The 24,674-nt window shown below is 34.7% G+C and overlaps 1 protein-coding gene and 1 long non-coding RNA gene across 14 annotated transcripts in view; both read left to right on the top strand.

The window, feature by feature from the left end:
- The window catches only part of LOC145316415 (cyclin-dependent kinase 11B-like), a 41,684-nt gene extending 17,148 nt beyond the window's left edge, over nt 1-24,536 (top strand). The window contains exons 2-12 of one of the 13 annotated variants that reach the window (XM_080156885.1): nt 886-1,158; nt 1,747-1,971; nt 2,356-2,535; nt 3,920-4,476; nt 4,711-4,954; nt 5,149-5,272; nt 5,692-5,810; nt 6,629-6,745; nt 11,541-11,645; nt 12,119-12,308; nt 12,804-13,286. In XM_080156885.1, the coding sequence (XP_080013011.1) occupies nt 895-1,158; nt 1,747-1,971; nt 2,356-2,535; nt 3,920-4,476; nt 4,711-4,954; nt 5,149-5,272; nt 5,692-5,810; nt 6,629-6,745; nt 11,541-11,645; nt 12,119-12,308; nt 12,804-12,943 (2,265 nt within the window). In that variant the 5' untranslated portion in view covers nt 886-894 and the 3' untranslated portion in view covers nt 12,944-13,286. Of the gene's footprint in view, nt 1-885; nt 1,159-1,746; nt 1,972-2,355; nt 2,536-3,919; nt 4,477-4,710; nt 4,955-5,148; nt 5,273-5,691; nt 5,811-6,628; nt 6,746-11,540; nt 11,646-12,118; nt 12,309-12,803; nt 13,287-17,495; nt 17,558-18,468; nt 21,639-22,243; nt 23,713-24,123; nt 24,258-24,430 lie in introns of those variants that run through there. The other 12 variants (XR_013878481.1, XR_013878487.1, XR_013878486.1 and 9 more) reach the window with 12 other exon arrangements.
- LOC145316421 (uncharacterized) lies at nt 16,222-17,499 on the top strand. The gene is made up of 2 exons (XR_013878494.1): nt 16,222-16,356; nt 17,288-17,499. It is a non-coding gene; the product is annotated as an uncharacterized LOC145316421 (long non-coding RNA).
- Nucleotides 24,537-24,674: the final 138 nt, after the last annotated feature.

Raw genomic sequence — 24,674 nt, forward strand, 5'->3', positions numbered from 1 at the left:
TTTCAAACACAAAAAACTACGCGGCAAAAAAGCGCAACAATGTTGCCAGCTAAACTTAAATAAAAAGAATGAATTTATAAACACCTAAAAAATAAAACCTTAAATTAAAATATATAAAATATAAACAGCAAACACAGCCTCTCAACAACCTGTAAAACACTTTGTACTAAGGACTATTTTAAACACCTTAGTAATATAGAAGATTGACTTCCTGCCTCTCATTTCGTCAAGGCTTACTTATTAAATTGGAAGACTCTTCATCGGCTAAGACTTTATTAAATAAAATGAACCTGTCTGTCCCGTCTCAGAGAACGAACTGAGACAGACTATAAACAAAACATACATCACATTACTTTTGTGTACACTATAAAATCTAAACTTCGTATGTGCCGCTGCGCGGCTACGAAGTTTGGCAATTACTACCGATTATATACTCTATAACAAACTTCGCCCGGCCGTCCGTTCATTTACACATTGTTTGTGCTTTTCTACTTCAGGTGTTGTTTATCATAATTGTTATTTTTGGTAAGAAAATACCTCATTTGTTTGTATTTTGTATAAAAACTAATATATTGCCTGTCATTTTAGGTTTAGAGTCAGTTTCTTTGTTTTTTTTTAGATGTTTTAGTTGGGTGATGTCTCATATTTGTTATTTGCTCAAATTCTTCGCTTTTTCATTAGCTAAAGGCTGAAAGAAAACTTTCATGAATTTAAAGGATATTTCATTAGAAGTTGTACATCATGAGTCATGGGCGAGACACCACACTGTATGTTTTAACATAGTTTAAGTTCCTAATTTATGCAGTCTCGATTACATGTAAAGCTGTCTCATTGGAATTTCAAAGAACTAGCAATAAAATCTTTGTATTATTTATTATTGTTTTCAGACAAAATATGAGTGAAGGAGAAGAAGCCATATCTTTGTCCGAGGCAGAAAGTGAAGGAGACGGACCCAGAATTCGTCCGCCACAGCACTCCGCTTCATTAACCAAACACAAGGCGAAAAAACGCAAACGCAGCCGAGAATCGTCCAAATACAAACGGCGAAGTGATGAACGTCAGTCGAAGGACAAAAGTGGTCGGGACTATGATCGGCGGAGGGAACGTGATAGAAGCAGATACGATGTGGATACTCGACGGGATCGTGGTGAAAATCATGTAAGCTATTAACTATTGGGGAAACTTATTTGAGTAACCTTTGTAACTGAATTATAGCTTTGTAAATTGGGTGGGGAGCATTGGTGGCGAGCATTGGTGGCTTATTACTTATTATATTTAAAATAATCTAGTTAATTGGTTCCAATTGCCCCTAGAGCTCAAATATCAATAGGTTTGATATATTTAAAATGTATTAGGAAACAGAATTATACTTTAGAAGTGGCTTTTTCTATTCATTATTAATCATAAATCTAATAGCTATATCTAAAGAAAATATTTTTGACAATCTCGAAAATTTAAGATATTATTTTAACATACATATAATCTTAGATAAAAGATAAATTTTACTGCTCAAGTGAAAGTCAATGCAAGTCGAGTCATGTTATTACCTTATGCAAAACATATTTTAATAGTTAAACTTCTGGTAGGTTTTGCAGTTGGAATCATGATTGCGTAGATAATGCCTTGGATGTGCGCATATTAAATCTTTCTAAAGCCTGCATAACAAATTTTCCAAGACTATCCTAGCTTTGGAATTTATATAACCTAATTTTTTTATGTTTTTGTATACCTATTATTCTATTGCAGGATCTGAGAGACAAAATCATACGTGATCGGTATGATCGAGACAGAGACCGTGACCGACCTCCCAGAGAAGGGGAACGACGACATTATGACAGAACAAGTGACAAAAGGAAAGACAAAAGTTCAGATTTGGAGGAACGTAAGAACAGGATACTGATGGCAGATAAAATGTTGGAAGAAAAGAAAAAAGAAGCTGAAGCAAGGAAAAAGACTAAATTATTAGAAAAGGTAAACAACTTTCATAGGCAATAAAGATAAAGATAGGTTTATTTTTCTGTTCCACTACTGAAATTTCTAATAATTTGGAGACTATAAATAAAACTGTTATTGTGAAGAATATTCTATTGATTGTAATTATAACTATGATAAAATTAACATGTTTTGATGATGCCCTAATATTCTCGATATGCTCAAGTAGGGGCCATGAGAATTATAAAAACCCTAAACATCAATTTTCCATCGTTTTTTATTAAAACCATGCGCAAATATAAAGCCCATTGATATAAAAAATTATACTAAAAAATATGATTTTAAGGTTTGGTACCAAAAACCATCATCGAACTTAAAACTAAATATAAGAATATTATTTTGATGATGATTTCATTATTCTAGGAAATGGAGAGATTGCAGAGAGTTTTAAAACGTAAAAAGGCTGGCCAAAGGTCGAGGTCCAGAAGTAAAGGTCACAGAAAAAAGGAGAAGAGGAGAAAAAAAAGCCGTAGTGTGAGTAGCGAGTCAGGTTCTAATGAAGAAGCAGAAGCTAAAAACAGTGGCAGTGAAGAAGAGAGTGAGGTAACCGTTTCTAATTGCTATCTAGTATGTTTTTTAGTCATGCTTTATGAAATCATTATACTAATCGGATTGGGATCATGGAAAGAAAACAAAGTCATTCCTAATTAGGACAGAAGTCACTGGAAATTGGTCTAAGGAAGGCTACTTATGTCCTTCATCTAACAAAATCTAACTTAAGGGAGGTGACTTATGTCCTTTGTCTGACAAATTCTTACATTAGGAAGGCTGCTTATGTCCTTCATCTTGCAAAACTTAGCTTTTCTGTCCTTCACATAGCAAAACCTCACAAAACATAGCATTTCTGTCCTTCACATAGCAAATTCTTGCAAAACATAGCAAATTCTTGCAAAGCATAGCAAATTCTTGCAAAACATATCAAATTCTTGCAAAACATAGCATTTCTGTCCTTCACATAGCAAATTTTTGCAAAACATAGCAAATTCTTGCAAAACATAGCAAATTCTTGCAAAACATATATTTAGGGGTCCCAAACTCAAAAACAGAGTTTCAGCGCTCTCCGACCACCCGTTCTTGAGATACGGGCACCTGGTGTCCTTGGTACCCATGGTTAGATTTGGGAAATGGTTCGAATCCTTAAAAATTTGTTGAAGAAAATACCCAGGTGGACATGCAAAAAAGTGAATGAGTCCAAAAAATTTTTGGAATAATTTTTATCAAAAATTTGAAAATAATTCTAAGTGTCAAAATATTTTTTGAATTTTTTAAGGATTCGAACCATTTCCCAAATCTAACCGTGGGTACCAAGGACACCAGGTGCCTGTATCTCGTGAACGGGTGGTCTGAGAGCGCTGAAACTCTGTTTTTGAATTTCGGACCCATATATTTATGTTTTGCAAGAATTTGCTATGTTTTGCAAGAATTTGCTATGTTTTGCAAGAATTTGCTATGTGAAGGACAGAAATGCTATGTTTTGCAAGAATTTGCTATGTGAAGGACAGAAATGCTATGTTTTGCAAGAATTTGCTATGTTTTGCAAGAATTTGCTATGTGAAGGACAGATAAACTATTTATGCAAGATTTTGCTATGTGAAGGTTTTGTCTGGTGAAGGGAGGCTACTTATGTCCTCCATCTTCCAAAATCTTTGTTAAGGGAGACATGTTATGCCCTTCATCTAACAAATTCTCACATAAGGGAAGCTACTTATGTCCTTCATAGGAAGGTGACTTCTGTCCTAATTAAGGAATGACTTTGTTTTCTTTCCATGATCCTCGGATTGTTAAAAAAATGCAGATTTATTCGAAACTGATTCGGTTAGATTTTGCAGGCGGATTTTGAAATTATTTAGGTACTCTTGCATTCTTGAAACAACCTGCAGGTTTCCCTTCTTGATTGTGATGAAATACTTTAACTTCTCTGTTATAGGACGGTGAAGATGATGACACTGAAGTAGAAGAGGAACAATCAGAGAGCGAAGAAGAGTCCGAGTCTGGCGAGGAATCTGGTTCAACAGCTTCACAGAAGTCTGAGGACACGCCGGAACACGAGGATAACAGCTCTGAGGATGGCGAGGTCGAAGAGGATGAAGATGACAAGAAACTAGAAGAAATGGTGGAGAAGAAGTCAATAAAAGAAGACAAGGATTCAAAGCCAAGGGAAAAAGAAAGTGTAGTGGAAAAGTCACCAGTTATAGGAGGAAAATGGGCCGACAAATCGCCAAACAGGACGCCGTCTCGATCACCTACACCACTTAAGGAAGAATCGGACGGGACGCCAGGACGTGTTTCTGCCAAGGGTTCCAGAGTAAATTCTCCAGCAGTGGCCCCTTCCACAGACCACCACATGGACTCGCCTCCTGCCAGTCCTGTTCCAATTAAGGATGAGTTACCTCCGTACCTGCCCAGTGTTAATGGATGCAGAGATGTTGCAGAGTTTAAATGTCTAAACAGGATAGAAGAAGGAACTTACGGTGTTGTATTCAGGTAGTTATTTGTTTCTGTTCATTTTATTCGTAAGTTTCTAGTCATAAGAATGGGTTAAAGTAGAACGCCTGCCTTATTTAAGTAGAGTCTAGGTAATATTTTTGATATGACAAATTATGCTGGAATTTGTTTACGTGTGAATATTGTAGTCAACACAATAATGATACTGGTTTTCATTATCAACATTTAGAATATAGGATTATATATTTTTTATTACAACGAATGTATTTTCAGAGCACGAGATAAACGAACTAATGAAATAGTTGCACTTAAAAAGCTCAAAATGGAGAGGGAGAAAGAAGGATTTCCAATTACCTCATTACGTGAAGTGAACACTCTGCTTATCGGTCAGCATCCCAACGTTGTCCATGTGAGAGAGATTGTGGTTGGGTCCATCATGGACCACATCTTTATTGTCATGGACTTTGTGCAGCACGACCTCAAAACATTAATGGAGACACTTAGGAAAAAAGAACAGGTGCTATTTCAATTACATTTTTCTTCTATTAATCAGGAAACTTATTAGAAAAGTACGTAGGTCAGTAATGTTTACGTCGCCTTCGTGGGTCTATCTATTTTTGATTATTTACAGCACACGTTCCCTCATCTCAAATTCAAATATTTCTGATGAAACACACTACCTACCATGTTTGACAACTAAATTTTTTTTAGGTATTTTTACCTGGAGAGGTGAAATGTCTGATGATCCAGCTGTTACGAGCTATTGCTCATCTTCATGATAACTGGATTCTACACAGAGACCTTAAGGCTTCCAATCTCTTGCTTAGTCATAAAGGTATGTGTTAAACTTATTTCTTGAGATAGGAAAAAAAGCTGCACCCTAACTTTAGCAGCGCAGCTTTGATGCATTTAGGTTTTGTCTTTACGTCAGCTTTTTTAAGTGCTGTAACAAGAATTACTTAGTTGCAAAATGCTTAGCCGATTTGAACTTACCTATTAATTCTTTGCAAGAAAAATGGCAAGTTATTGTTTGTGTTGTTTGTATATGAACAGTTTTGTAATAATCTTTATATGTTTTAAACGTTTAGATCATTATTTTCTGAATGAACTTTATTATCTAAACAGGACCATGCACGGGTTAATAATAAGAAGATTTATATGGTCTCAAATGTTAACAAGACTCCTGTATATTAATATTGGTTTTCTTTAATAACTGCCTATTGATAATTAACTAACACATATTTCTCTGCTAAGGCATTCTTAAAGTTGGTGATTTCGGGTTGGCCCGTGAGTACGGGTCTCCACTGAAGCACTACACCTCGATAGTGGTTACACTATGGTACAGGTCTCCAGAACTTTTGCTGGGAATTAAGGTAAATATTTTTTTTTACATATTTTTATTATTTTTTTTATTAGGGCTAGATAATTCCTAGTTATTTATCGCATCGTATTATAAACAGCTTTCCGCGGATTTGAAAATGTACAATTATAAGATTAAAACCAGTTTTTTTAGCCCAGAGATGCTGAAGGCACGGGCTAAAAAACTGGTTTTTAATCTTTAATGATTTTACATTTTTATTTTTTGTAAAAAGAAACTGGATTTAATATGATGCTATGCAGATTTTATCAGTATGGCTGAGTTCCGGTTCTAATCCACCGGGTATTAATCAGTTTTGAAGCGATACTGGAAATTATTTATTTCTTTGTTGTAAATAATAAAGACTTTATTTGCAGGAAAATCATAAAGTTTAAAACAAAATAAAAAGGGGGTTGTATAGGAAAATAAAAGAATTTGAGAAAAATTAGAGTGGGGGAGGATTATCCTTAAACCGTTGAGCGATTGGGAATAATCAAAACTTATAACATCTGGCATCTCAGAAAACCACCAAACACCCTTACACTTTTTGTGGGTGGCGAAGGATTTTTCATTTGTAACAAAGCTCAACCCTTGTTTCAATGGATTTTGGATAATCCCTCCCTCTGACTAGTCTATTAATTTTCTCATCAAGAAAATTTTAATTTCAAAACAAAATGAGAATTAAAATAATTGGTTTTATTAAATATATACTAAGAAGTTTCTATACAGGTCCGCTTCCATACCCAAGTTTCTTTGAGTGATGGAAGCCGACGGGTAGTATCGCCACACTGAGGTAACAACTTTTTATATTCACCTGTTTCTGCTTGTGTCTAGGAATACTCGACATTTATCGACGTTTGGTCGGTTGGTTGCATTTTTGGAGAGTTGTTATTAATGGAGCCCCTCTTCCCAGGAAAATCAGAAGTAGATGAACTGAATAGAATTTTTAAGGTATTGGAAACAAATATCCCGGGGCTGATATTCTTACAACTCTCCAAATTAAGAAATTTTATTTTTATATATTATGAATTAAATTGAGTTTGGGAAAGCGAATTAAGTTGTTGTCAATTCATTGAGTTAAACATAGTTTGTAAACAGATTGCTTAACAATTGTGATAACTGACCTTTTATAGCAAATATGTATTCCTCGGAATTCAACGGTCGTCTTATACATATATAAATATATTACATTTCTTCATTTTATTGATAAAATATAAATATACTATATTTGATAAGCTAAATAGAATGACAACATCATTAAGTAGCGAAGCACAAAAATTCATCTAATGGACAAACGGACTAAGTGAATTATAGAGCAGATGTTAAGTTGTCAAAACAAAAAAGAAAGAGAAAAGCATATGTATGTATATAATCTAGGGATGGGAATCCGTCGAATTTTTGGGCCGGATTCGGATTCCGGATTCTGAAGGAATCCGTCAAAAAAAGTGACGGATTCTTGCGGATTCCGGATTCTTATTTTTGGCGGATTTCGGATTCCGGATTCTAGCAGTATTTTAAAAGGCCGTCCGTCACAGAGGGATAGCTTTTTTCGTTAATTTATCACTATGTTACTTGGTTGAAGCCTTGATTTGTTTAAACTAGTGTTGACTTCCAGCATAACTAAAACATTTACATTACATTAGTAATTATTAAAATTTGTTATGTAGAAATTTTTTTTTTGATCTTTGCCTTCAAACAGAGGGAGTTGTAAGAAAAAAGACGGTAATTTTAGCCTACCAATTTAGAATCCGGAATCCGCTATAAAAAACGGATTCCGGATTCGGATTCCAAAATTGGCCGAAAATTGGGCGGATTCCGGATTCGGATTCCGGATCCGGATTCCCATCACTAATATAATCACATTTCCCTAATAGCGTCACGGACCGACTGGCCGGCGGAGAGACAAATTAAATTATAGAGAAGCTTTGCTGTCAAAAAAAGGAGATGAAATAAAATTAAAAGTTTCTTGTACCTTGGGTAAATTGGCCAAAAGAAACTTGTTACAGAACTGGGATTTGACATAGTTACTTTTATGTGGTCCAAATGGAATCTGTAAAGATTTTGTGGCGGACTCGCCGCTATTACTGAAAAATAATGTTTTTCGCCCTAAATTGTTTATTGGAATTAGAATCATTTGAGACCGACTTAAAGAGGAGTGTGCACAAACGAGAGCAAGTGATTATAAGTACCTTTCTGCAATGATTCTAAATGTTTTTTTGTGAATATACCAGGGTTATGTTTAATATCGTTTTATCAATTTTAAAAAAAAAGTTACACTATGATGTTATATAATTTAAAAAAAAAAGATAGGTAGGCATTTTTTACTATAGATCATCAAATGTTTAGAAAAAGGATGGTAACTTGTAATATTGTAAACAGTATAATTTGAGTACTTTCGTAATTTATAGCATTTGGTTATGTTTTTGCATGTTATTTTATTTGAACCTTTGAACTCAACAAAACATTTGATGATTTGTCATCCAAAAATGCTGAACATTTCAAAGTTTTATTGATAGAAAACCATGGTGAAACTTATCTTTTAAAATTGATAAAACGATATTAAACATAGCCCTGGTATATTAAAAAAACAAACATTTAGAATCACTGCTGGAAGGTGCTTAGAATCACTTGCTCGTTCGTGCATACTCCTCTTTTGCTCTCTTAAACTTTAAATGATTACCTAAACTATTGTTTTTTTTTCTTAAATGATGTAAGGCTGGAAAATTTGATCTAAAACTCATTCTTTTGGTACTTGAACTGACTCCTTATTTTGTATAATTTTTTTGACTGGACAATAAAGCAGAATGCCGCTAAATAAGTTATGCTCCTAGCAGTCTCAGCTCATTAAAAATAATCAACACAAATAAAGAATTAAAATAAACAAAACTAATAGTTTGGTTTTTAAAATGTAAGAGGAATGAAAAAGATTAAATTACCATCAGCATGAGTTTACTAATTCTAATTGTAAAGGCTACTTCTCATTTTTATAGAAAGGCTAGAACATTATCGGACCACCAATCAAAGTGGTTTTTGAAAAGTTTGTCAAAACTAAATGTCTCTTTACTTATAGGAAATTATTTTTCTCTTACCTGTTTTTAACAGGATTAAATTTTGGGGTTAATGGTATCTTAAGTTAATTTAAAGTCATATTTTATCTATAAACTGGAATATGCGCGAAAAAAAGAGTATTTTTAAATAGATTTTAGGAATGCTTTGATCAACATTTAAAAAAGATTACAAAATACTAGATGATAAAAAATGCAAAATAACATAACATAACTACCAGAATCGATAAAAATTGGGATTTTTTATCTGCAATTTTCCCCCCATAAAAGGCCTTAAAGACGCTGTTTTTCAGGGTTGTTTAAGAAAACCAAAGTTGTAGAACTCGCCATACCTATCAATAGTGTCATTATTGGTAGCCGCCTAAGACGCACATTTACAGAGGTTGCGGAGATTATCTGCGTCGAAAATAGATAAAACAACATGAAACAACGATGTGCTCCATTTTTGGCAGGAAGGACTCCGGGTGGTCTGAATGTCAGTTTCATAGAACATATTAATGCAGATCCTAACGGAAATAGCCGAAAATTTGGACTAACCAATCACCGTTATTCACCGTTAAACTTTACTATTTTCATTTTTCCCTCAAAAATGTCCAGAAAAGTGCCTAGTGCGATGTCAACAACTATTGTTAGACTGCCGCAAGTTTTTTTTTTTTTAACCGAAAATTCTGACATTAACGGTCTAAACCGTCATAGGCTGGTCCTAATTTTTGGCTTATTCTGTTAGGTCTTTATTTATTGTTTTTTTTTTATGTGTATGATGCTTAGACCTCCTAATATGAGTTCTTCCTGTCGTTTTATACAGAATTTTTGATATATATAGTAATATATTCATACTTAATTATAGAGCTGCTCGTTGCTAAATGTGGGGGATATATTGATATGCAAAGAATAACATACAAGGGATCAAAACTAAATGTTATGCTGATTTTGTAAAACTAAGACACAGTTTTAAGTTGAATAAGTAAATGATTTTCTACACTTCACTTGACAAAACTTGTACTTATTCACCTTCCCCAGTCCAAATGTTTTCGTTTTAAGCTGTATAAATGTAATAAGCAACTTAATTTGGTTGAAGTGTCTCATTATATTACAAGAAGAGATTGTTTTGATGCAAAATTTTTTTTACAACATGTAATATGGTTGTTAACAACTTGTATAGGTAATCCTTATACTAAAGTAACAGGATGTCTGTGTGTTTGTGTGTTTGTCTGTGTGTTTGTACCAAAGGATCTCGCTAACCGCTGAACCGATCGGGTTCTCCTTAACAGGGTAGCTTCTCATAGGTCCCGGGAAGGATTATAACTATTTTGGGGGAGGGTACCACCACCCTCCCAAGAGAAATCACCCCTAGAAAAAAATTACCCTTCCAAAAAAAGAGACTTTAACGAAACATAAACCAATTATTTCTCTAATTACCTATATATTTGAAATAAAAAAGCATTAAAAGTGCCACTAGAGGCCTCTAGGGGCGTAGCCGCTAGTAGTTATCATAAGGTAAGAATGTCGACTTGTTTTTTTTTGTCTTTTGATACAGCCACAATAGGTAAGTATTTTTTTTAATTAGGTAGGTATTTTTCAGTGTGGCTTAGAACAGGTTCTAATCCACCGGATATAAATTTGTTTCGAAGACATACTGGAAAATAATTTTGAATCGTTTTATGTAGTACTTGGATCTCAATCTGTTAATCTAGAAGTATAAATATGAGTCTGTCTATGAAAGGGGGGGGGGGACTGATGGGACATTTTTTTTGTAGCCAAAGGAGCTCTACCAAAAACAGTTACAGCACGGTAGTTGCTTTAAAGAGGTAAAATGTTTAATTGTGAAAAAATGGCGGCGGAACTGCCGTCGTAAACCGTCATTTTTAAGTTTCACGTAATTTAGGATGTATTTTCCTCTTTTTTCGGATTTTAAACTTTTTAGCTTGTTATAAGAATATAAATAAGTAAATATTCTTTGGGGTTTGTAAGAACATTATTCTTTTCATTTAAAAAAAAGGCATCAGTTTTCATGGAAACGTATCTCATTATATTAACAACCAAGGTAAACATGCTTTTATAAGGCAGTAGGAGGAAAGGACGTGAAATATTACAAAGAATTAAAATCTATAGTATGAAGTATAATTGTATTGATATATTTTAGGAAAGCGGTGTTGGACGGATAAAAAACTTCACCAGGTCTTATCAGATCAACAAATCATTCACCAAAATTTTCACGCTACAATTTTTATTCTAGATTCTAAACTTAAGAATATCCTAAAAAAGAAATTTATAAAAAAAAACAATAAATTAAATGGAAATATATAATAAAGATAGTAATTTTCCACCTTATTTAATAACGAAATTAATGCGAAATAAATCTCGAAACTGTCTTTTTAAGCTGTCGTTTGGGGGAACATAGTAGAATTGACGACCTCCATATGTCCCCCAAATATTATTTTAGATTTATTTCGCTTGTTGGTTATACCTTATTCCTGGTAATTTTCCTATTAATATTGACATTTTTATGCTGACCCAAACTCAATTTTCATAAGTCTGTATTTTTGGCACTAATCTAAAAAAAAAATGTTAAAATGTATAAGTTCATTTTTAAAGTACTTTGTTGAAGAATATCAGCCCCTTTTTAATAGAATTATTTAAAAAGTTGACAAATCTTGTTAATATTTTTTTTGTACTTCTAGTTGTTGGGCACCCCGAGTGAAAGAGTTTGGCCAGGTTATAAAGATTTACCTGGAGTTCAGAGAATGAAATTTGTGGAACAACCTGTCTCACATTTAAGAGAGAAGGTAAAAAATATTATGCATATGCTCTACAAAAATCTTTTTATCACTTGAATTGATTGATTGATAAGCCGTAGTTTCTTAAAGTTTGGAGCTAAGATTCCTCGAGTATGACGAGACACTTTTGTATAGCCACCTGAAGCTCCATATTGAAGTAGAACTTGATGCGCTGTCTAATGAGAGCTTCTCGTTATTACCTCACCCTTGCCGATTTTGAGTATGATTATCATTCGAGTGCATTTCTTGGGTTCAAATTCTAGATTTAAAAAAATGTAACTATAAATATGAATTTAATGCAAAACTTTTTATACGCTGACTTTTTTTTTATTAAGATTTTTTATGTTTACATTTTTGAGATAATACGATAAAAATATACAAATAGTGTAGGTTTATCTATAGTTTTTTTTGTTTGATTTCGAGACCGTAGCTCCATTCTAAACCCTTGCCTGTAAGATTTTCAAGCATAAATTACGTTTTAGTTTCCCGTAAAGATGCTTTCTGCCGAAGGTTTACAACTCTTGAAGGACCTGCTTTGTTATGATCCAAAGAAGAGAATATCTTGTGATGAAGCTTTGAAGGCAGATTATTTCCAGGAGGATCCACGGCCTATTGATCCAAGCATGTTTCCCACTTGGCCAGCAAAGTCGGAACAAGAGCCTGGCGACAAGGGTAAGTTTATTGCTGGTAGCGCGGAAATATTTCTCAAAAAATACAATTTATGCATACATATATTTTTTTAGAATGTTTGAATTAATCATATATATTTCAAAATATCTTTTTGGGTTATGTAAATCTACATAAAAAGTTCTTTAAATTAAAAATAAGGTTAAATTCACTAAAATAAGTAACATTTATTAAAGAGAGCCTTTATGAATATTTGATAATATAAAGACACTTACAATTTTACATTATTGATTTTGGCCCTAGGACAAACGCAAGAGTGATAAACGACGTAATGGACAAACACTTAACGTATCCTAACTTCTTTTAAACCATCTTATAGGGTTTTTAAATAACAAAAGGGCTTATTTTTATATTCATATCTTAACTTATTCTTACCTGTATAGAAATACTTATTAACTAATTATTTTAGACATTCCTGCTTTTGTTCAATCCGACGTTTGTTACTACTTCGTTTGTTCTGTTGATTTTATAATTTTTCAGTTAAAAAGATTGCCAGTCCTAAGCCACCCTCTGGAGGACATGCTTTCAAGAAGAACATGGACGATGATGATGAGGCTGGAGCCAGCAGTTTCCAGGTCAGAGGAGGTGTACCCGCCGCTGGATGGAACCTCAAATTTTAGATTTCCTCCTCACACGCCAGTTATATTAGTGTAGTGAGAGTTTATTTGTTTACATTTACATTCTCATTATTATATTTGTCATCAAAATCAAGGTGTTTTTAAGCTGTAGTAAACGTAATTATATTCATATATTTTTTCATCACCCCGATATAACTTAGCCTTATTTGAAGTCTTTTTTTTATAAACATAAATAAAAATCAACAAGGGGAAAGTTAAGATCATAACTGTACTGTATATTAATTGTTTGTAATTTTTTTCATAAATAGATTCAAAATTATGATTAATGTGACTTATTTACAACAATAGTAAATTATTATTATTCATTTGGTTTCTCCATTTCAGATGTAATTAAATTAAAAATGGATTTAAAATTCACAGTTGAAGATATTAGGTATAGAATGCTTTATTTTATAAGTACACATCGTCTTGTAGTTCTATGTCAATGTTATCTAATTCAATAAGTTTAGGTTTTTCAAAGCTCTCAGGCCTACTTAGCTATTGTAACAATCAATTCTACAAAAAAAAATCATGAAACCTTTGGAAGTTAGCTGGGGGGTTTATCTTGTTTTTTCTTATAACTGAAGAGGGGTGGGTAAGAAGGGGAGAGAAAGGGGGTTGTGGGGAAATTTTCCTTAGAATTGTTTGTCACAATATCATTCCCTTTTCCCTGAAAGTTCTATTTTCGAACAAAACCTTGACAAACCTTTATCAGTAAAATCATAGGCTAACTTCTAAAATCCTGTAGCTCCCTTAAAATGGTTATTTCTGCAAGAACATACAGAAATAAATAACGAATGGGGGGCTAAGCTACTCTATTACTACGGGGTTCCACTTAATATTTACAGAATGTACATGTAATTGTAGTCTTCAAAATGCTTTAATAGTTCAATTTCTAAGAATAAATAACTTTGTCCAAAAATGTCGTCGCTTGTATTATTGGAATGAAACAAATGTGACATTATATAAACAAATCTTCTGTCTGCTATAAATTTCTTTCAAGTGAGACGGATTATTGTGTCAGATTAACAAATACCAAATCTATTGGTGTTGCCTACTGTCGCTGGGCTGTTGAAATGGTTCAAGAATATACGTAGATAACGGAAAAATTTATCGTTAATTTAGGCTGCTAGCACGGAACTCATTCATTGGTCTGTTCGCTTAATCTAGTAGAATGGGAGGGGATGTTGGTGAAGGGGGTGGATGTATTGTTATTCTAATCCGCTGCGAGTTCACGTTGTCAAAGAACATGATAATCTGGTGTAAAACCCAAGTAATAATATATCCATTGTGTATGCTTAATAGCCAATAAAGTATAATATTTAAATGTTCTTTTTCTACTTCAGGAACCATTTATCCGAGCTTGGATACAAGAGTGTACCTGAAGACAAGTTGAACACGTTTGTGTCAGATTTACAGAGACTGATCAAGTATGAGGAGAGACGGAAACACCTGGAGAAAAAGCTGACAAACCTGGATGGCAAACGAACTCCGGAAGGAAGAAAGAAAAGGTAAACAAAGGGTTGGATACTTTTTTTGATTTGGGGTTATCAGGGAGGAAGGGGGCAATGGATTGTAAATTGCACAGACAGGAAAATGCTTTACCCTATAAAAAGTGGCAACTCATTGTCTTGCTCATTCGAAGCTTCCAGACAAATAATGGTAGTATGATTGATTTTCTTGCGTATTTTTTATTTGAATATTCTTTTTCTATTTCTATTGAAAATGTTGATAAATTTAAGATCTATTAGAATTATTTTTTTATTAGTGCCTGGTTTTACAAAGAAAACACCCCTTACCTACTTTTAAATTAAATTTGAAATTTAGTTAATTTTATTAAATCAGATTAGTTTAGGTAGTTTGTATTGGGTACTGGATAGTCCCGCAGGCATAGGGAAAAACTAACCTCCTTTTCATAATTCATTCTTGAAAAAATTGGGGAGAAACATCTATGAAGGATAATACCCTTTTTCCAATGAACACAACTTGTTATATTTGTCTGAAATAAAATAATTTATTGTTAGGGAGAGAAGGAGTCATCGAAGAACAACCAGCGAAGCCAAGGAACCAGATATTGAACATGAATCTAGTATTGAAGCAATTTCTAGAAACAATAATTTAGATGCTACGGACGCTAAGCCTTCATCACACAGGGCAAGATTAGTTGCTGGGATTGATAGAACTACTTCACAGAGTATACATACAACTACCACCACAACAACTGTAGAGGAGGGAAGCACAGCAGCGACCACAAGTAGTACGGTTGTTACATCAGCTTTACACCAAACCGAACAGTCCAGCCTTTATGTAGATATTGTCATACCAAAAGCAAGATCTTCTGATCGAATACTGCCTAAGCAAAATATACTAAGTGCCACTTTGTTAGATAAAAAATCATTAGCGTCTAACACAGGAGTTATACGTTGTCGTGCAACTGGTGGCGGAGGGGCGGGTCAGCCGGCACGCCGTGGTCGCACTGATCCTGTCCGTCTACATACAGAGTACAGAAAGGCCTGGGAGAAGCTGAATTTGCCGGGAGAAACCAGCCATAACAAGCTGAGATGGGCCGTTAGGGGATGGATGATGGGGGAGGAACCTTGTTAGATTATAAGATGAGGGGGGGGGGGGGGGGGTATTTCTTACCAAGTGCGCCGAAATTGTCAAAGTGATTAAATGATACTATTGCATACATTCTTTTTGCTAAAATTACTAAAACATTAGAATTTTCCGAATTTTCTAGCTTTAATATTTAAACTATAATATATTATAGGATTTGTTCTTTCTTGATTCCCATTGTCCTTAAATAATTTTGACTCACTTGTTAGTAATAAACTCCCTTCCTTTTTGTCTCGATATAGATAAATATTCAATTTTGCATTTTTATATAGAATTTTTATTAATAGTTCTTACTTGAACCAGCACTGTGTTAGAAAATGTATTCGTTTTGTAAAAGCAAATCAAACAGGAATAGTTTTTAATCGTATCGTATTATATAAAGCTTTTCGCGGATAGTTAATTGAAAAATTATAATAACTCGAGTTTTATTAGCCCTTAGGGGCGAAAGGCCCGTTCTAACAAAAATGGTATTAATATTTTTCATTTTATTATTCGTGGAAAATTGTCTCTTTATATAATACGATAGGATGCTTGATTTTTCAGTATGCTCAGAGCAGGTTATAATCCTGCGGATATCGATTGGTTTTGAAGCCATACCGAAAAGTAATTTTTACATAATCAAAGCTCGATAAATTATCACTTATGAGATAAAATATTTATTATGTAAATTGTTTATGTATGTAACGACGTAAGAATTCCTGCGTGAATTATTGAAATCTTGATCTCATCAGAAATATACCTAATAATGTTAATTTAACTAAAATCTTTTAGAATAGTTTGTTAATCGGACAACTGATAGCGTATGTGTGTATAGCCATAGTTTCTTAGTGTTTGGACCTAAGTAGTTTTTCTCAAAGTTACATAATAATGTTTTCTAAATAGTTTGCCGAACAACTTGAGGATCTTTAATGAATTTTGATTGGTTGGGTCAGTGTCCAAATGTTTCAACTACTAACCGTAATCTACAAAAGGGGTAATTTTGTGCATCATAATTGGGGATGCTTATCAATTAATCGATCATTGTCTTGTCCCTTTAGATCCCTGGTAACACCATATGTACACTATCAAACCTATAATGAGGTATGATTGATTCTATCGTATAATCCTATATTGGTCCAGTCAAATGATTGGTTATCTAGACCTTAAATTTATTCTTTAAAATTGACCAAGTTGTGGGGCCTGTTATAAATGGATGTAGTATAATATACGTGGATTTTACGGCGGTAAAAATTGTCGCTAACATAGACATCATTTATTGGTCACTTTATCCAGTAGGATGGTATGGGGTTATTGTCATTTTAGTCAGCTACTAGTTACGAGTAAATTATAATCTGGTTAAAGGTCCACGTAATAATACATCATTTTGTTAGAAAACATTTAGCATTCACAGTAAACTTTAAAGAACAGTTATATAAACTGGGAAGGTCCTTATTATATTATAAGCTTTTAATGTCGTCTTAGTTTGAAACTAAAATTAAAGAGCGCATCCAATAACCAATTTTAAAGCAAATTCTTTATTTTTATCCTAAAAATACTTAATGTTCATTGAATTAAGATTCTTTAAAATAAAATAATTATGATTATTCCTTTGTATGATTAATTAATTTCTTTTTAAAATAAATGACGTATACTTTTAATCATGTTATGTTTGCGCATGCGTGGTATTTTTTTTTTTATAAGAATCAACAGCAGACTCGCACACACACACTGACACACACACACACACTGAAGAAGGGCTGATTTGCCAATTTATAAGTTCCAACACATTAATGCATTTTGGACGTGATTCTAGAAAAATTATGCAATATTTTTCTTATTTTTTAAGTGTTATAAAAGTTATTTTATTCTTAAACTACGTTTAAAAATTAGATTTTTAGAATTAATTTCAAATTTGATAACTTATTTTATATTTTTATTAAGAACTTTTCTAAATAATTTCAGAAGAAGAATGATTAATAAGAGCTGAAAATTTTGTGATATATTTTTACATTGAATTAAGAGGTAGGATTAAAGTTATTTAAAGTATTAAGCTTTTTTGTCTGAAGCTTAAGATTTCCATAACTACTGAACTGATTTTTCATTTTTTTTGGGTGGAAACTTCCTATAGGTCCCGGGATGGTTTTAGGCTATTATACTGCCTCATTCTTACCCTTTGAAAACGGAGCCCCTAGATTATAGGTGGCCAACCGCTACTTAATGATAATTTAGCATCACAAGAAAAAGATTTCTTAAGTATCTTTTTCGGATAATAGCCGCCGGTATATATTAGGGTTGATATTTAATTAAATAGTGAAAATTACAATTCTAATATATAAAATATTAAGGATTTTTCCATTGTCCGCTATGATCTCGCTAACTACTGAACCGATTGAGTTCTTTGTTTATGTAAAGCTTCTCAAAGCTCCCAGTGTGATTTTGGGTTATTTTATTTTTAAATTAGAGTTTGGGGCCAGTTGGGTTTTAGGTTATTTTTCTGTCTTACCCTTCCCAAATATAGACTCGTAGGATTCTTGCTTGGCTACTGAAACTATTTGTTTTTGTTGGATTCAAACCATTACGAGCCAGACTGAAAAAAAGAGTTCTATTGCATTATAGACAATTTCCCATAAAAAATAAGATATTTATCTAAGAGAGTTGTTATTTCAAGTGAGATCTTGTAGAACAAAGTGTTTAGTTTATTTAGAAACATTCTTCATTTTTATAGATTCCTGAAGCATGATTTAGGATGCCCAATTAGAATAAATGCTAAAATCTCATTTTTACCATTATTATTTAACAAGATATCTGACTTCCTTTCTTTAAAATTGAAATTTACCTAGTAGTTTTTTGTTGTTAATTTTAGCTTTTATGATGTTTTTAAGTGTATTAAATGATAGGTAATAATTTATATAACAAGATATTTTTTTCCTTAGGATGGATCAACCAAATACGAATGGATTGAATGGGAACTATGGTGCGCCCAAGGGCCCCCCTCAGTCTCTTGGACCCCCACAAACTTTCGGCCCACCTTCTATGCCCAGCAAAGCTCTCCTAACGAACGGTCATCGTCCACTAGGGCCTCCTTCCCTACCTGGTTCCTTACCCCTTGGACCACCGCTTCGACCGGGCAACCCACTGTCTCCAGGCGCTGTTGGGCCACCAGGTATATCGCCAATACAAGGCTACCGGCCTCCGACATCTGTAGTTTCCCCAGTTAATTCTTCTCCCGTCCCACCTCAGTCCTTCAGCGGTCCCACGGCGGCACCAACCACCAATCCCCGCAGTCAACTACCGACGGGCCCTATCCGGCCACCAGTTAATCAATTTATGCCCCCTAGTGTTAGCAACAATATGCCTAGTCAACCAAGGTTTCCCTCAACACTGCCAAGCCTGGCAGGTCCACCAAAACATTTGGGGCCTCCTGTTCCTGCCTCAAACCCAATGTCTCAACCCTCATCATATCCTTCTACGTCGATTTATCAGGGACCCCCAACACCACGTCCCATGGGACCACCCGCTTCTTTAGGGCCTCCTTTGCCTGGTCAGGCATTACCTCCACCAACACCCTCCTATGGGCAACCACAAAATCCTATGTTTAATAATTCAATCGCAAGTAGTACAGCTTCTAATTCAATGCAGGGAACGTCAAATCCTAATTCCATCGCTGGAAGCCGGCCCCCATCGACACAGGGTCAGCCTTTAAATCAACCACCCACAAATTCTGCTTTTACCCCAATATCAACAGCTACAAATCAAGCCCCATTGACTAATCCTATGCTTGGGCCCCCCTCGTTAGGACCACCACAAATGCCGCAGTATCCAAATGGGGCATCATCTGTTCAGTATCCTGCAAGCCAGCCGTCACGACCTAGATATCCCTCATATCCGCCACCACCCTCAAATAATCCTGTAAGTAACGGAATGCCTCCTGTGTCTGCAACTGGTATGCCTCCAATGCCACCATCATCTGGTATTGGAATGCCTCCAATGCCACCATCCTCTGGTGTTGGAATGCCCCCAATGCCACCATCTGCCGGTGTTGGAATGCCTCCCTTACCAAATTCTAATTCTGGAGCTTACCAGCCTCCTGTAACTGGTGGGCCGCCGGCAAACAACATGCCACCAAATATGAACGGTCAGCAATACCCTAGCAAATACGGAGACATGAATCATATTAACAACAAACTAGGCAATCTATCTGTAACACAGCAAGGGTTCCGGAAACTGTGGGGCCAGGATACAATAGACCTACTACAGAATCGCCATATTTTGCCACCTGACAAAGTATCACCCCCTGAAGTGAGACTACAAACCGAACAGTGGAACAGTATAAATTGTGACAAAGATATATTCCGATGTACTCTTAATAGGATACCCGAAACTGATGCACTTTTGAAGAAAGCGAGGCTACCACTTGGTGTTTTAATTCATCCATATAAAGACCTGTCCCATTTGCCAGTGATCCAGTGTAGCACTATAGTCAGATGTCGGTCTTGCAGAACGTACATCAACCCATTTGTACATTTTGTTGATCAGCGGCGCTGGCGATGTAATTTATGCTATCGAGTCAACGAGTTGCCTGAAGAATTTCTCTATGATCCTGTTTCCAAATCTTACGGAGACCCCTCCCGGAGGCCCGAGTGCAAGAGTAGCACAATAGAATTTATAGCCCCGTCAGAGTACATGCTGCGTCCACCCCAACCTGCAGTCTATCTTTTCCTTTTGGACGTGTCGAGACAAGCGCTAGAAAGTGGCTACTTGCGCAATGTGTGCGACATTCTTCTTGATGAGCTTGACAAGCTCCCAGGCGATGGTAGAACACAGCTGGGATTTATAACATACGACAGAACTCTACAGTTCTACATGATGCCAGAGGGAGCGTCTCAGGTTTCGCAACTCATTGTCGGTGATATTGATGATATATTTTTGCCATCCCCTTCAGACTTGTTAATAAACCTACAAAGCTGCAAGGAACAGCTAGTTCAGATGCTGAATGAACTGCCGGAGCTGTTTAATGGAACACAAGAGGTTGAAAGCTGCATGGGCGCAGCCTTGAAAGCTGCATACAAAATGATAGCGCCCACTGGCGGTAGGGTAACTGTACTGCAGTGTTCCTTACCAAATGTTGGACCAGGCGCTCTAACAAGCCGTGAAGGTAGCCAGCAGAAGGACAAAATTGATTCAAACCTGTTGGGCCCGACAACTGATTTTTACAAGAAACTAGCTTTGGAGTGCTCTGGACAGCAAGTGGCTGTAGACTTGTTTGTTCTTGCCAACCAACATATAGATTTAGCTACAATGTCGGGCATTTCTAAATTTTCTGGTGGACAAGTATCTTCTTTCATTGGCTATCATAGCCACAAGAATTTATCAATCGCGGAAAAATTTGACAAGGCATTCAGACGATATTTGACAAGAAAAATTGGATTCGAGTCTGTGATGAGAATAAGATGTACACGCGGCATGTCGCTCCACACGTTCCACGGACACTTCTTTGTCAGGTCCACGGATTTATTGTCGCTGCCGAATGTAAATCCCGACGCGGGATTTGGCATGCAAGTCTCAATCGACGAAGACCTGAAGGACAGTCGGGAGGTTAGTTTCCAGGCAGCGCTGCTGTACACAAGCAGCAAGGGCGAGAGAAGAATCCGCGTGCACACACTCTGCCTCCCAACATCTAATTCACTGCAGGAGATTATCCAGGGTGCCGACCAACAGTGTATTGTCGGCTTGCTGGCAAAAATGGCCGTCGATAGATCCTTGAACGCTAGCGTGTATGATGCTAAAGAAGCTTTTATCAATGCCTGTATTGATATAATTTCACGATGGCGCATGATACAGTGTGCCAACCAGCCAGGTGCTCTGCTGGTCAGCCCAAACCTTAGCCTGGTACCGCTCTATATTCTGGGCATGTTGAAATGTTTTGCCTTTACTCAGCGGTCTGGGGTTCCCTTAGATGAGCGGACATACAGTATGATCAATATGAAGTGTCTGCCCCTGACCAACTTGATTCAGTTAGTGTATCCAGATTTGTACAGAGTTGATCAGCTGGAGATGGTGAGGACTATCGAGGACGAGGATGGAATTCCTATTCCTAATCCAGGTAAAAAAAACTTTTGGATCATGGAATAAAACCAAAGTAGCGGGTTTCTTCGTATTTTCACAGTAGCTTTTCTCCTATTTGTATCCACTTCTGGGTTCTTTAACCCTGAAGGGCAATCATTAACATTTACTAAACCCAAAATAACCTATCAAAAGCTACTGTGAAAATACTTAGTTTTCGTCCTATGATACATAATTAATCATTAATCTCGAAAAGCGTGACTGAAAAGTCTTTAAGGAGCTTAAAGTAATTGCAGCGAAATTTCTACATATAATTTGAACTGAAAATAGCTACCTAAATTATTTTTTCGAGCCTCCTTTAATTTGTTTTACCTTCCGAGTTAATTCAGTTTTAAGTTTTCTATGTTTCACTATCGGCTGCGCCCTTTGAAAATTGGGAGAAAATACTTCCCTCCACCACATTGAAAGCAAGAAAAATTTTCGAAAAATTCTAGTTTTAGGGTCTTTTTTTTCTTGGAAAGTTTGAGCTACTCCTTGTTATGGTTAAGAGAAACCGCTCAGGGCATAGATAAGATTATCTTTTTAAAAAGACTGACATACATTCTACCGCTTATTATAGAGACTTTTTATCTTTTTTTTCTTCAGATCGACTGCAGTTATCAGCTGAGCATATAGCTATGTCTGGTGTCTACCTGATGGACCTTGGTGACATCATGTACCTCTATCTTGGCAAGGTCACCTCCTCATTCTTCTGCGAGAAGATATTCGGGGTGAGCAAGGTGACGGAGGTGGACGAGAACCTGCTTGACCTGCCAGAGCTTGAGAACGAGGACTCGGAGCGGCTGCGCACCTTCATCCACTTTCTCAACAACCGCAAGTCTCACTCGGTGCCGGTGAAGGTGATCCGTGACGACGGGAACCAGCGCCATCTGTTCATCGGCATGCTCATTGATGACAGGAGTCAGACCAGCTACAGCTACTACGAGTTCTTACAACAGCTCAAGTCAGAAATTAAATAAAAATGGGTGATACTAGTGTTTCTCTTTTTAGTTCAGCATAATAAAAAAACAAAAAACTTTTAAATAAGCGAATTTTAAAAATTAAGTTGATGCTTGACTTTAAAATTTTAGTTATTAACTTAAAATATATTTAATTTTTGTTTACACATATGTATTGAGTTTTAAAAATATTGTTTGGTAATCATAAATGAGTTTATAAACAGTATGGTTCAAAGTTAATGTATGATAGGAAAACATTTTTTTTTAACTGAATGCAGTTTGCTTGATTCTTATTATTGGATATTTATTGACACATTTACAATTTTCTATAAATGTTTTAATTTGAAGACAAGTTTTTCTTATTTTACTCCCCTTACTTAATGAATAGAAGGAATAAAAAGATGTTTTGTTACTTTATCACTAAGTTTAGGCTTTATGAATAATTTTTACTTTAAAAGCATAATGTTTTAAATATTTAAATTTATTTCAATTCATGGCCATCTATTTATTTTAATCTGTAGACTGCAAGTTTAGATAAGACGATCAAAATTAGATTTTGTAATCAATTTTCTTATCAATTTACCAAGTTGAAAGTATAAAGTACAGTCAATGAAGACATGTATAAATAGATAAGAAACTTATCAGGCGAATTTTTTAAATAATTTTTTTATATTTTCAATTGCAGGCTTAGCTAATTAAAATCTTTTAAATTGTAGATATAGGTTTCTGAGTAAATCCCTTGCAAAAGCGTATTTAATATTATTATTGATATAATAAATATTTATCAATTTCATATAATTTCATGTTGATATCTTTTAAGATTGTATTTAATGCAAGATTAATCATTTATATACTTTTTATTTTTTAAATATTTAAAGGAGTTATATTAATGTAACATTTAATATTGATATCAATATTATTTTGTCTCAAAAGTTTGATTGCATTTTTATTTTCCCCTCTTTGTTTAATTTGAATTAAAAACAAAAATTTTAGCTCCTGTAACAAATAGAAAATTTTATTCTATTTTATTGAAACTTAATTTTTGAGACAAAATAAGATTTAAATGAACATTTTTTTTAATTACTTTTATAAAGGTTGAAAAATAGATGTAAAAAGGTTGTTCTTTAAGGGACTATGCACAAATGAAAGCAATTTTTTTTGTTGTTGATTTAACTAAATGGAAAGGATTTGAATTATTCACTGCTGAAAGAATGGATTTATTATTTCTTGGACGTTACACCATATTTTCATGTTCTCTAATAAAGTGAAAATCAAAGCGGGCTAAAATAACGATAATCCTCATCCATCTCCTTTTCCCTATCTTCTCCACTACCCTCCTCCTGGATGAACGAAATGTCCAATAAACGAGTTCTTATGTTAGCAAACTAAATTGACATCAATTTTACCCCTGTCAAAATATCCACGTATATTCTACATCCATTGCTGGAATGTTCTTGCTCTTGGCCGTGCATCCTCTTGAATGAATTTTTAAACTAACCTTTTTACACCTATTTTTCAATGAAATAGTAAGGTATGAAAGCAAAACATACAAATTGAACCGCGACGTTAAAAAGGTGACCAGTCTGTATCATTTTGCTTTTAATGCTATGTTTAAAGTCCTGTGTTACAAGTCATGTTTAGTTTTATATGTTAATATTCAGGTGTTTAATGTGATTTTAAACAAATTTTTGCATTATAGAGTATTTCTAAGCTGAAATTTTGTATATCTAGTATTTAAGATTTTGCCACATTATTCAAAAGAGGATTTTTCACAATAATACTTACAATTAACTCGCATAAACACCTGTTTATTAATCTTTTGTTATGGATTTAGTCTTTTGTTTCATTCTTATACTTGCTTCTTTTATTTAGAATATTAAACTTTGATTTTATCGTATTGATTCATTTTTAATCGACTTTGTATGTTTTCCGGTTTCAGATGTCGATGGACAAATATTATGACGTCATAAGATAAAAAGAGATGGCTTGTCAATTTTTGTAGTCTTGGCTTTTTAAAGGTTAGATCAACTTCTGTATTTTGCAAGGTTCGTTTGCCCCGCTTCAGCCTCCTTTAAGCC

The sequence above is a fragment of the Acartia tonsa genome, chromosome 4 (assembly GCF_053477335.1).
Source record: "Acartia tonsa isolate MP-2025a chromosome 4, ASM5347733v1, whole genome shotgun sequence".
NCBI lineage: Eukaryota > Metazoa > Arthropoda > Copepoda > Calanoida > Acartiidae > Acartia > Acartia tonsa.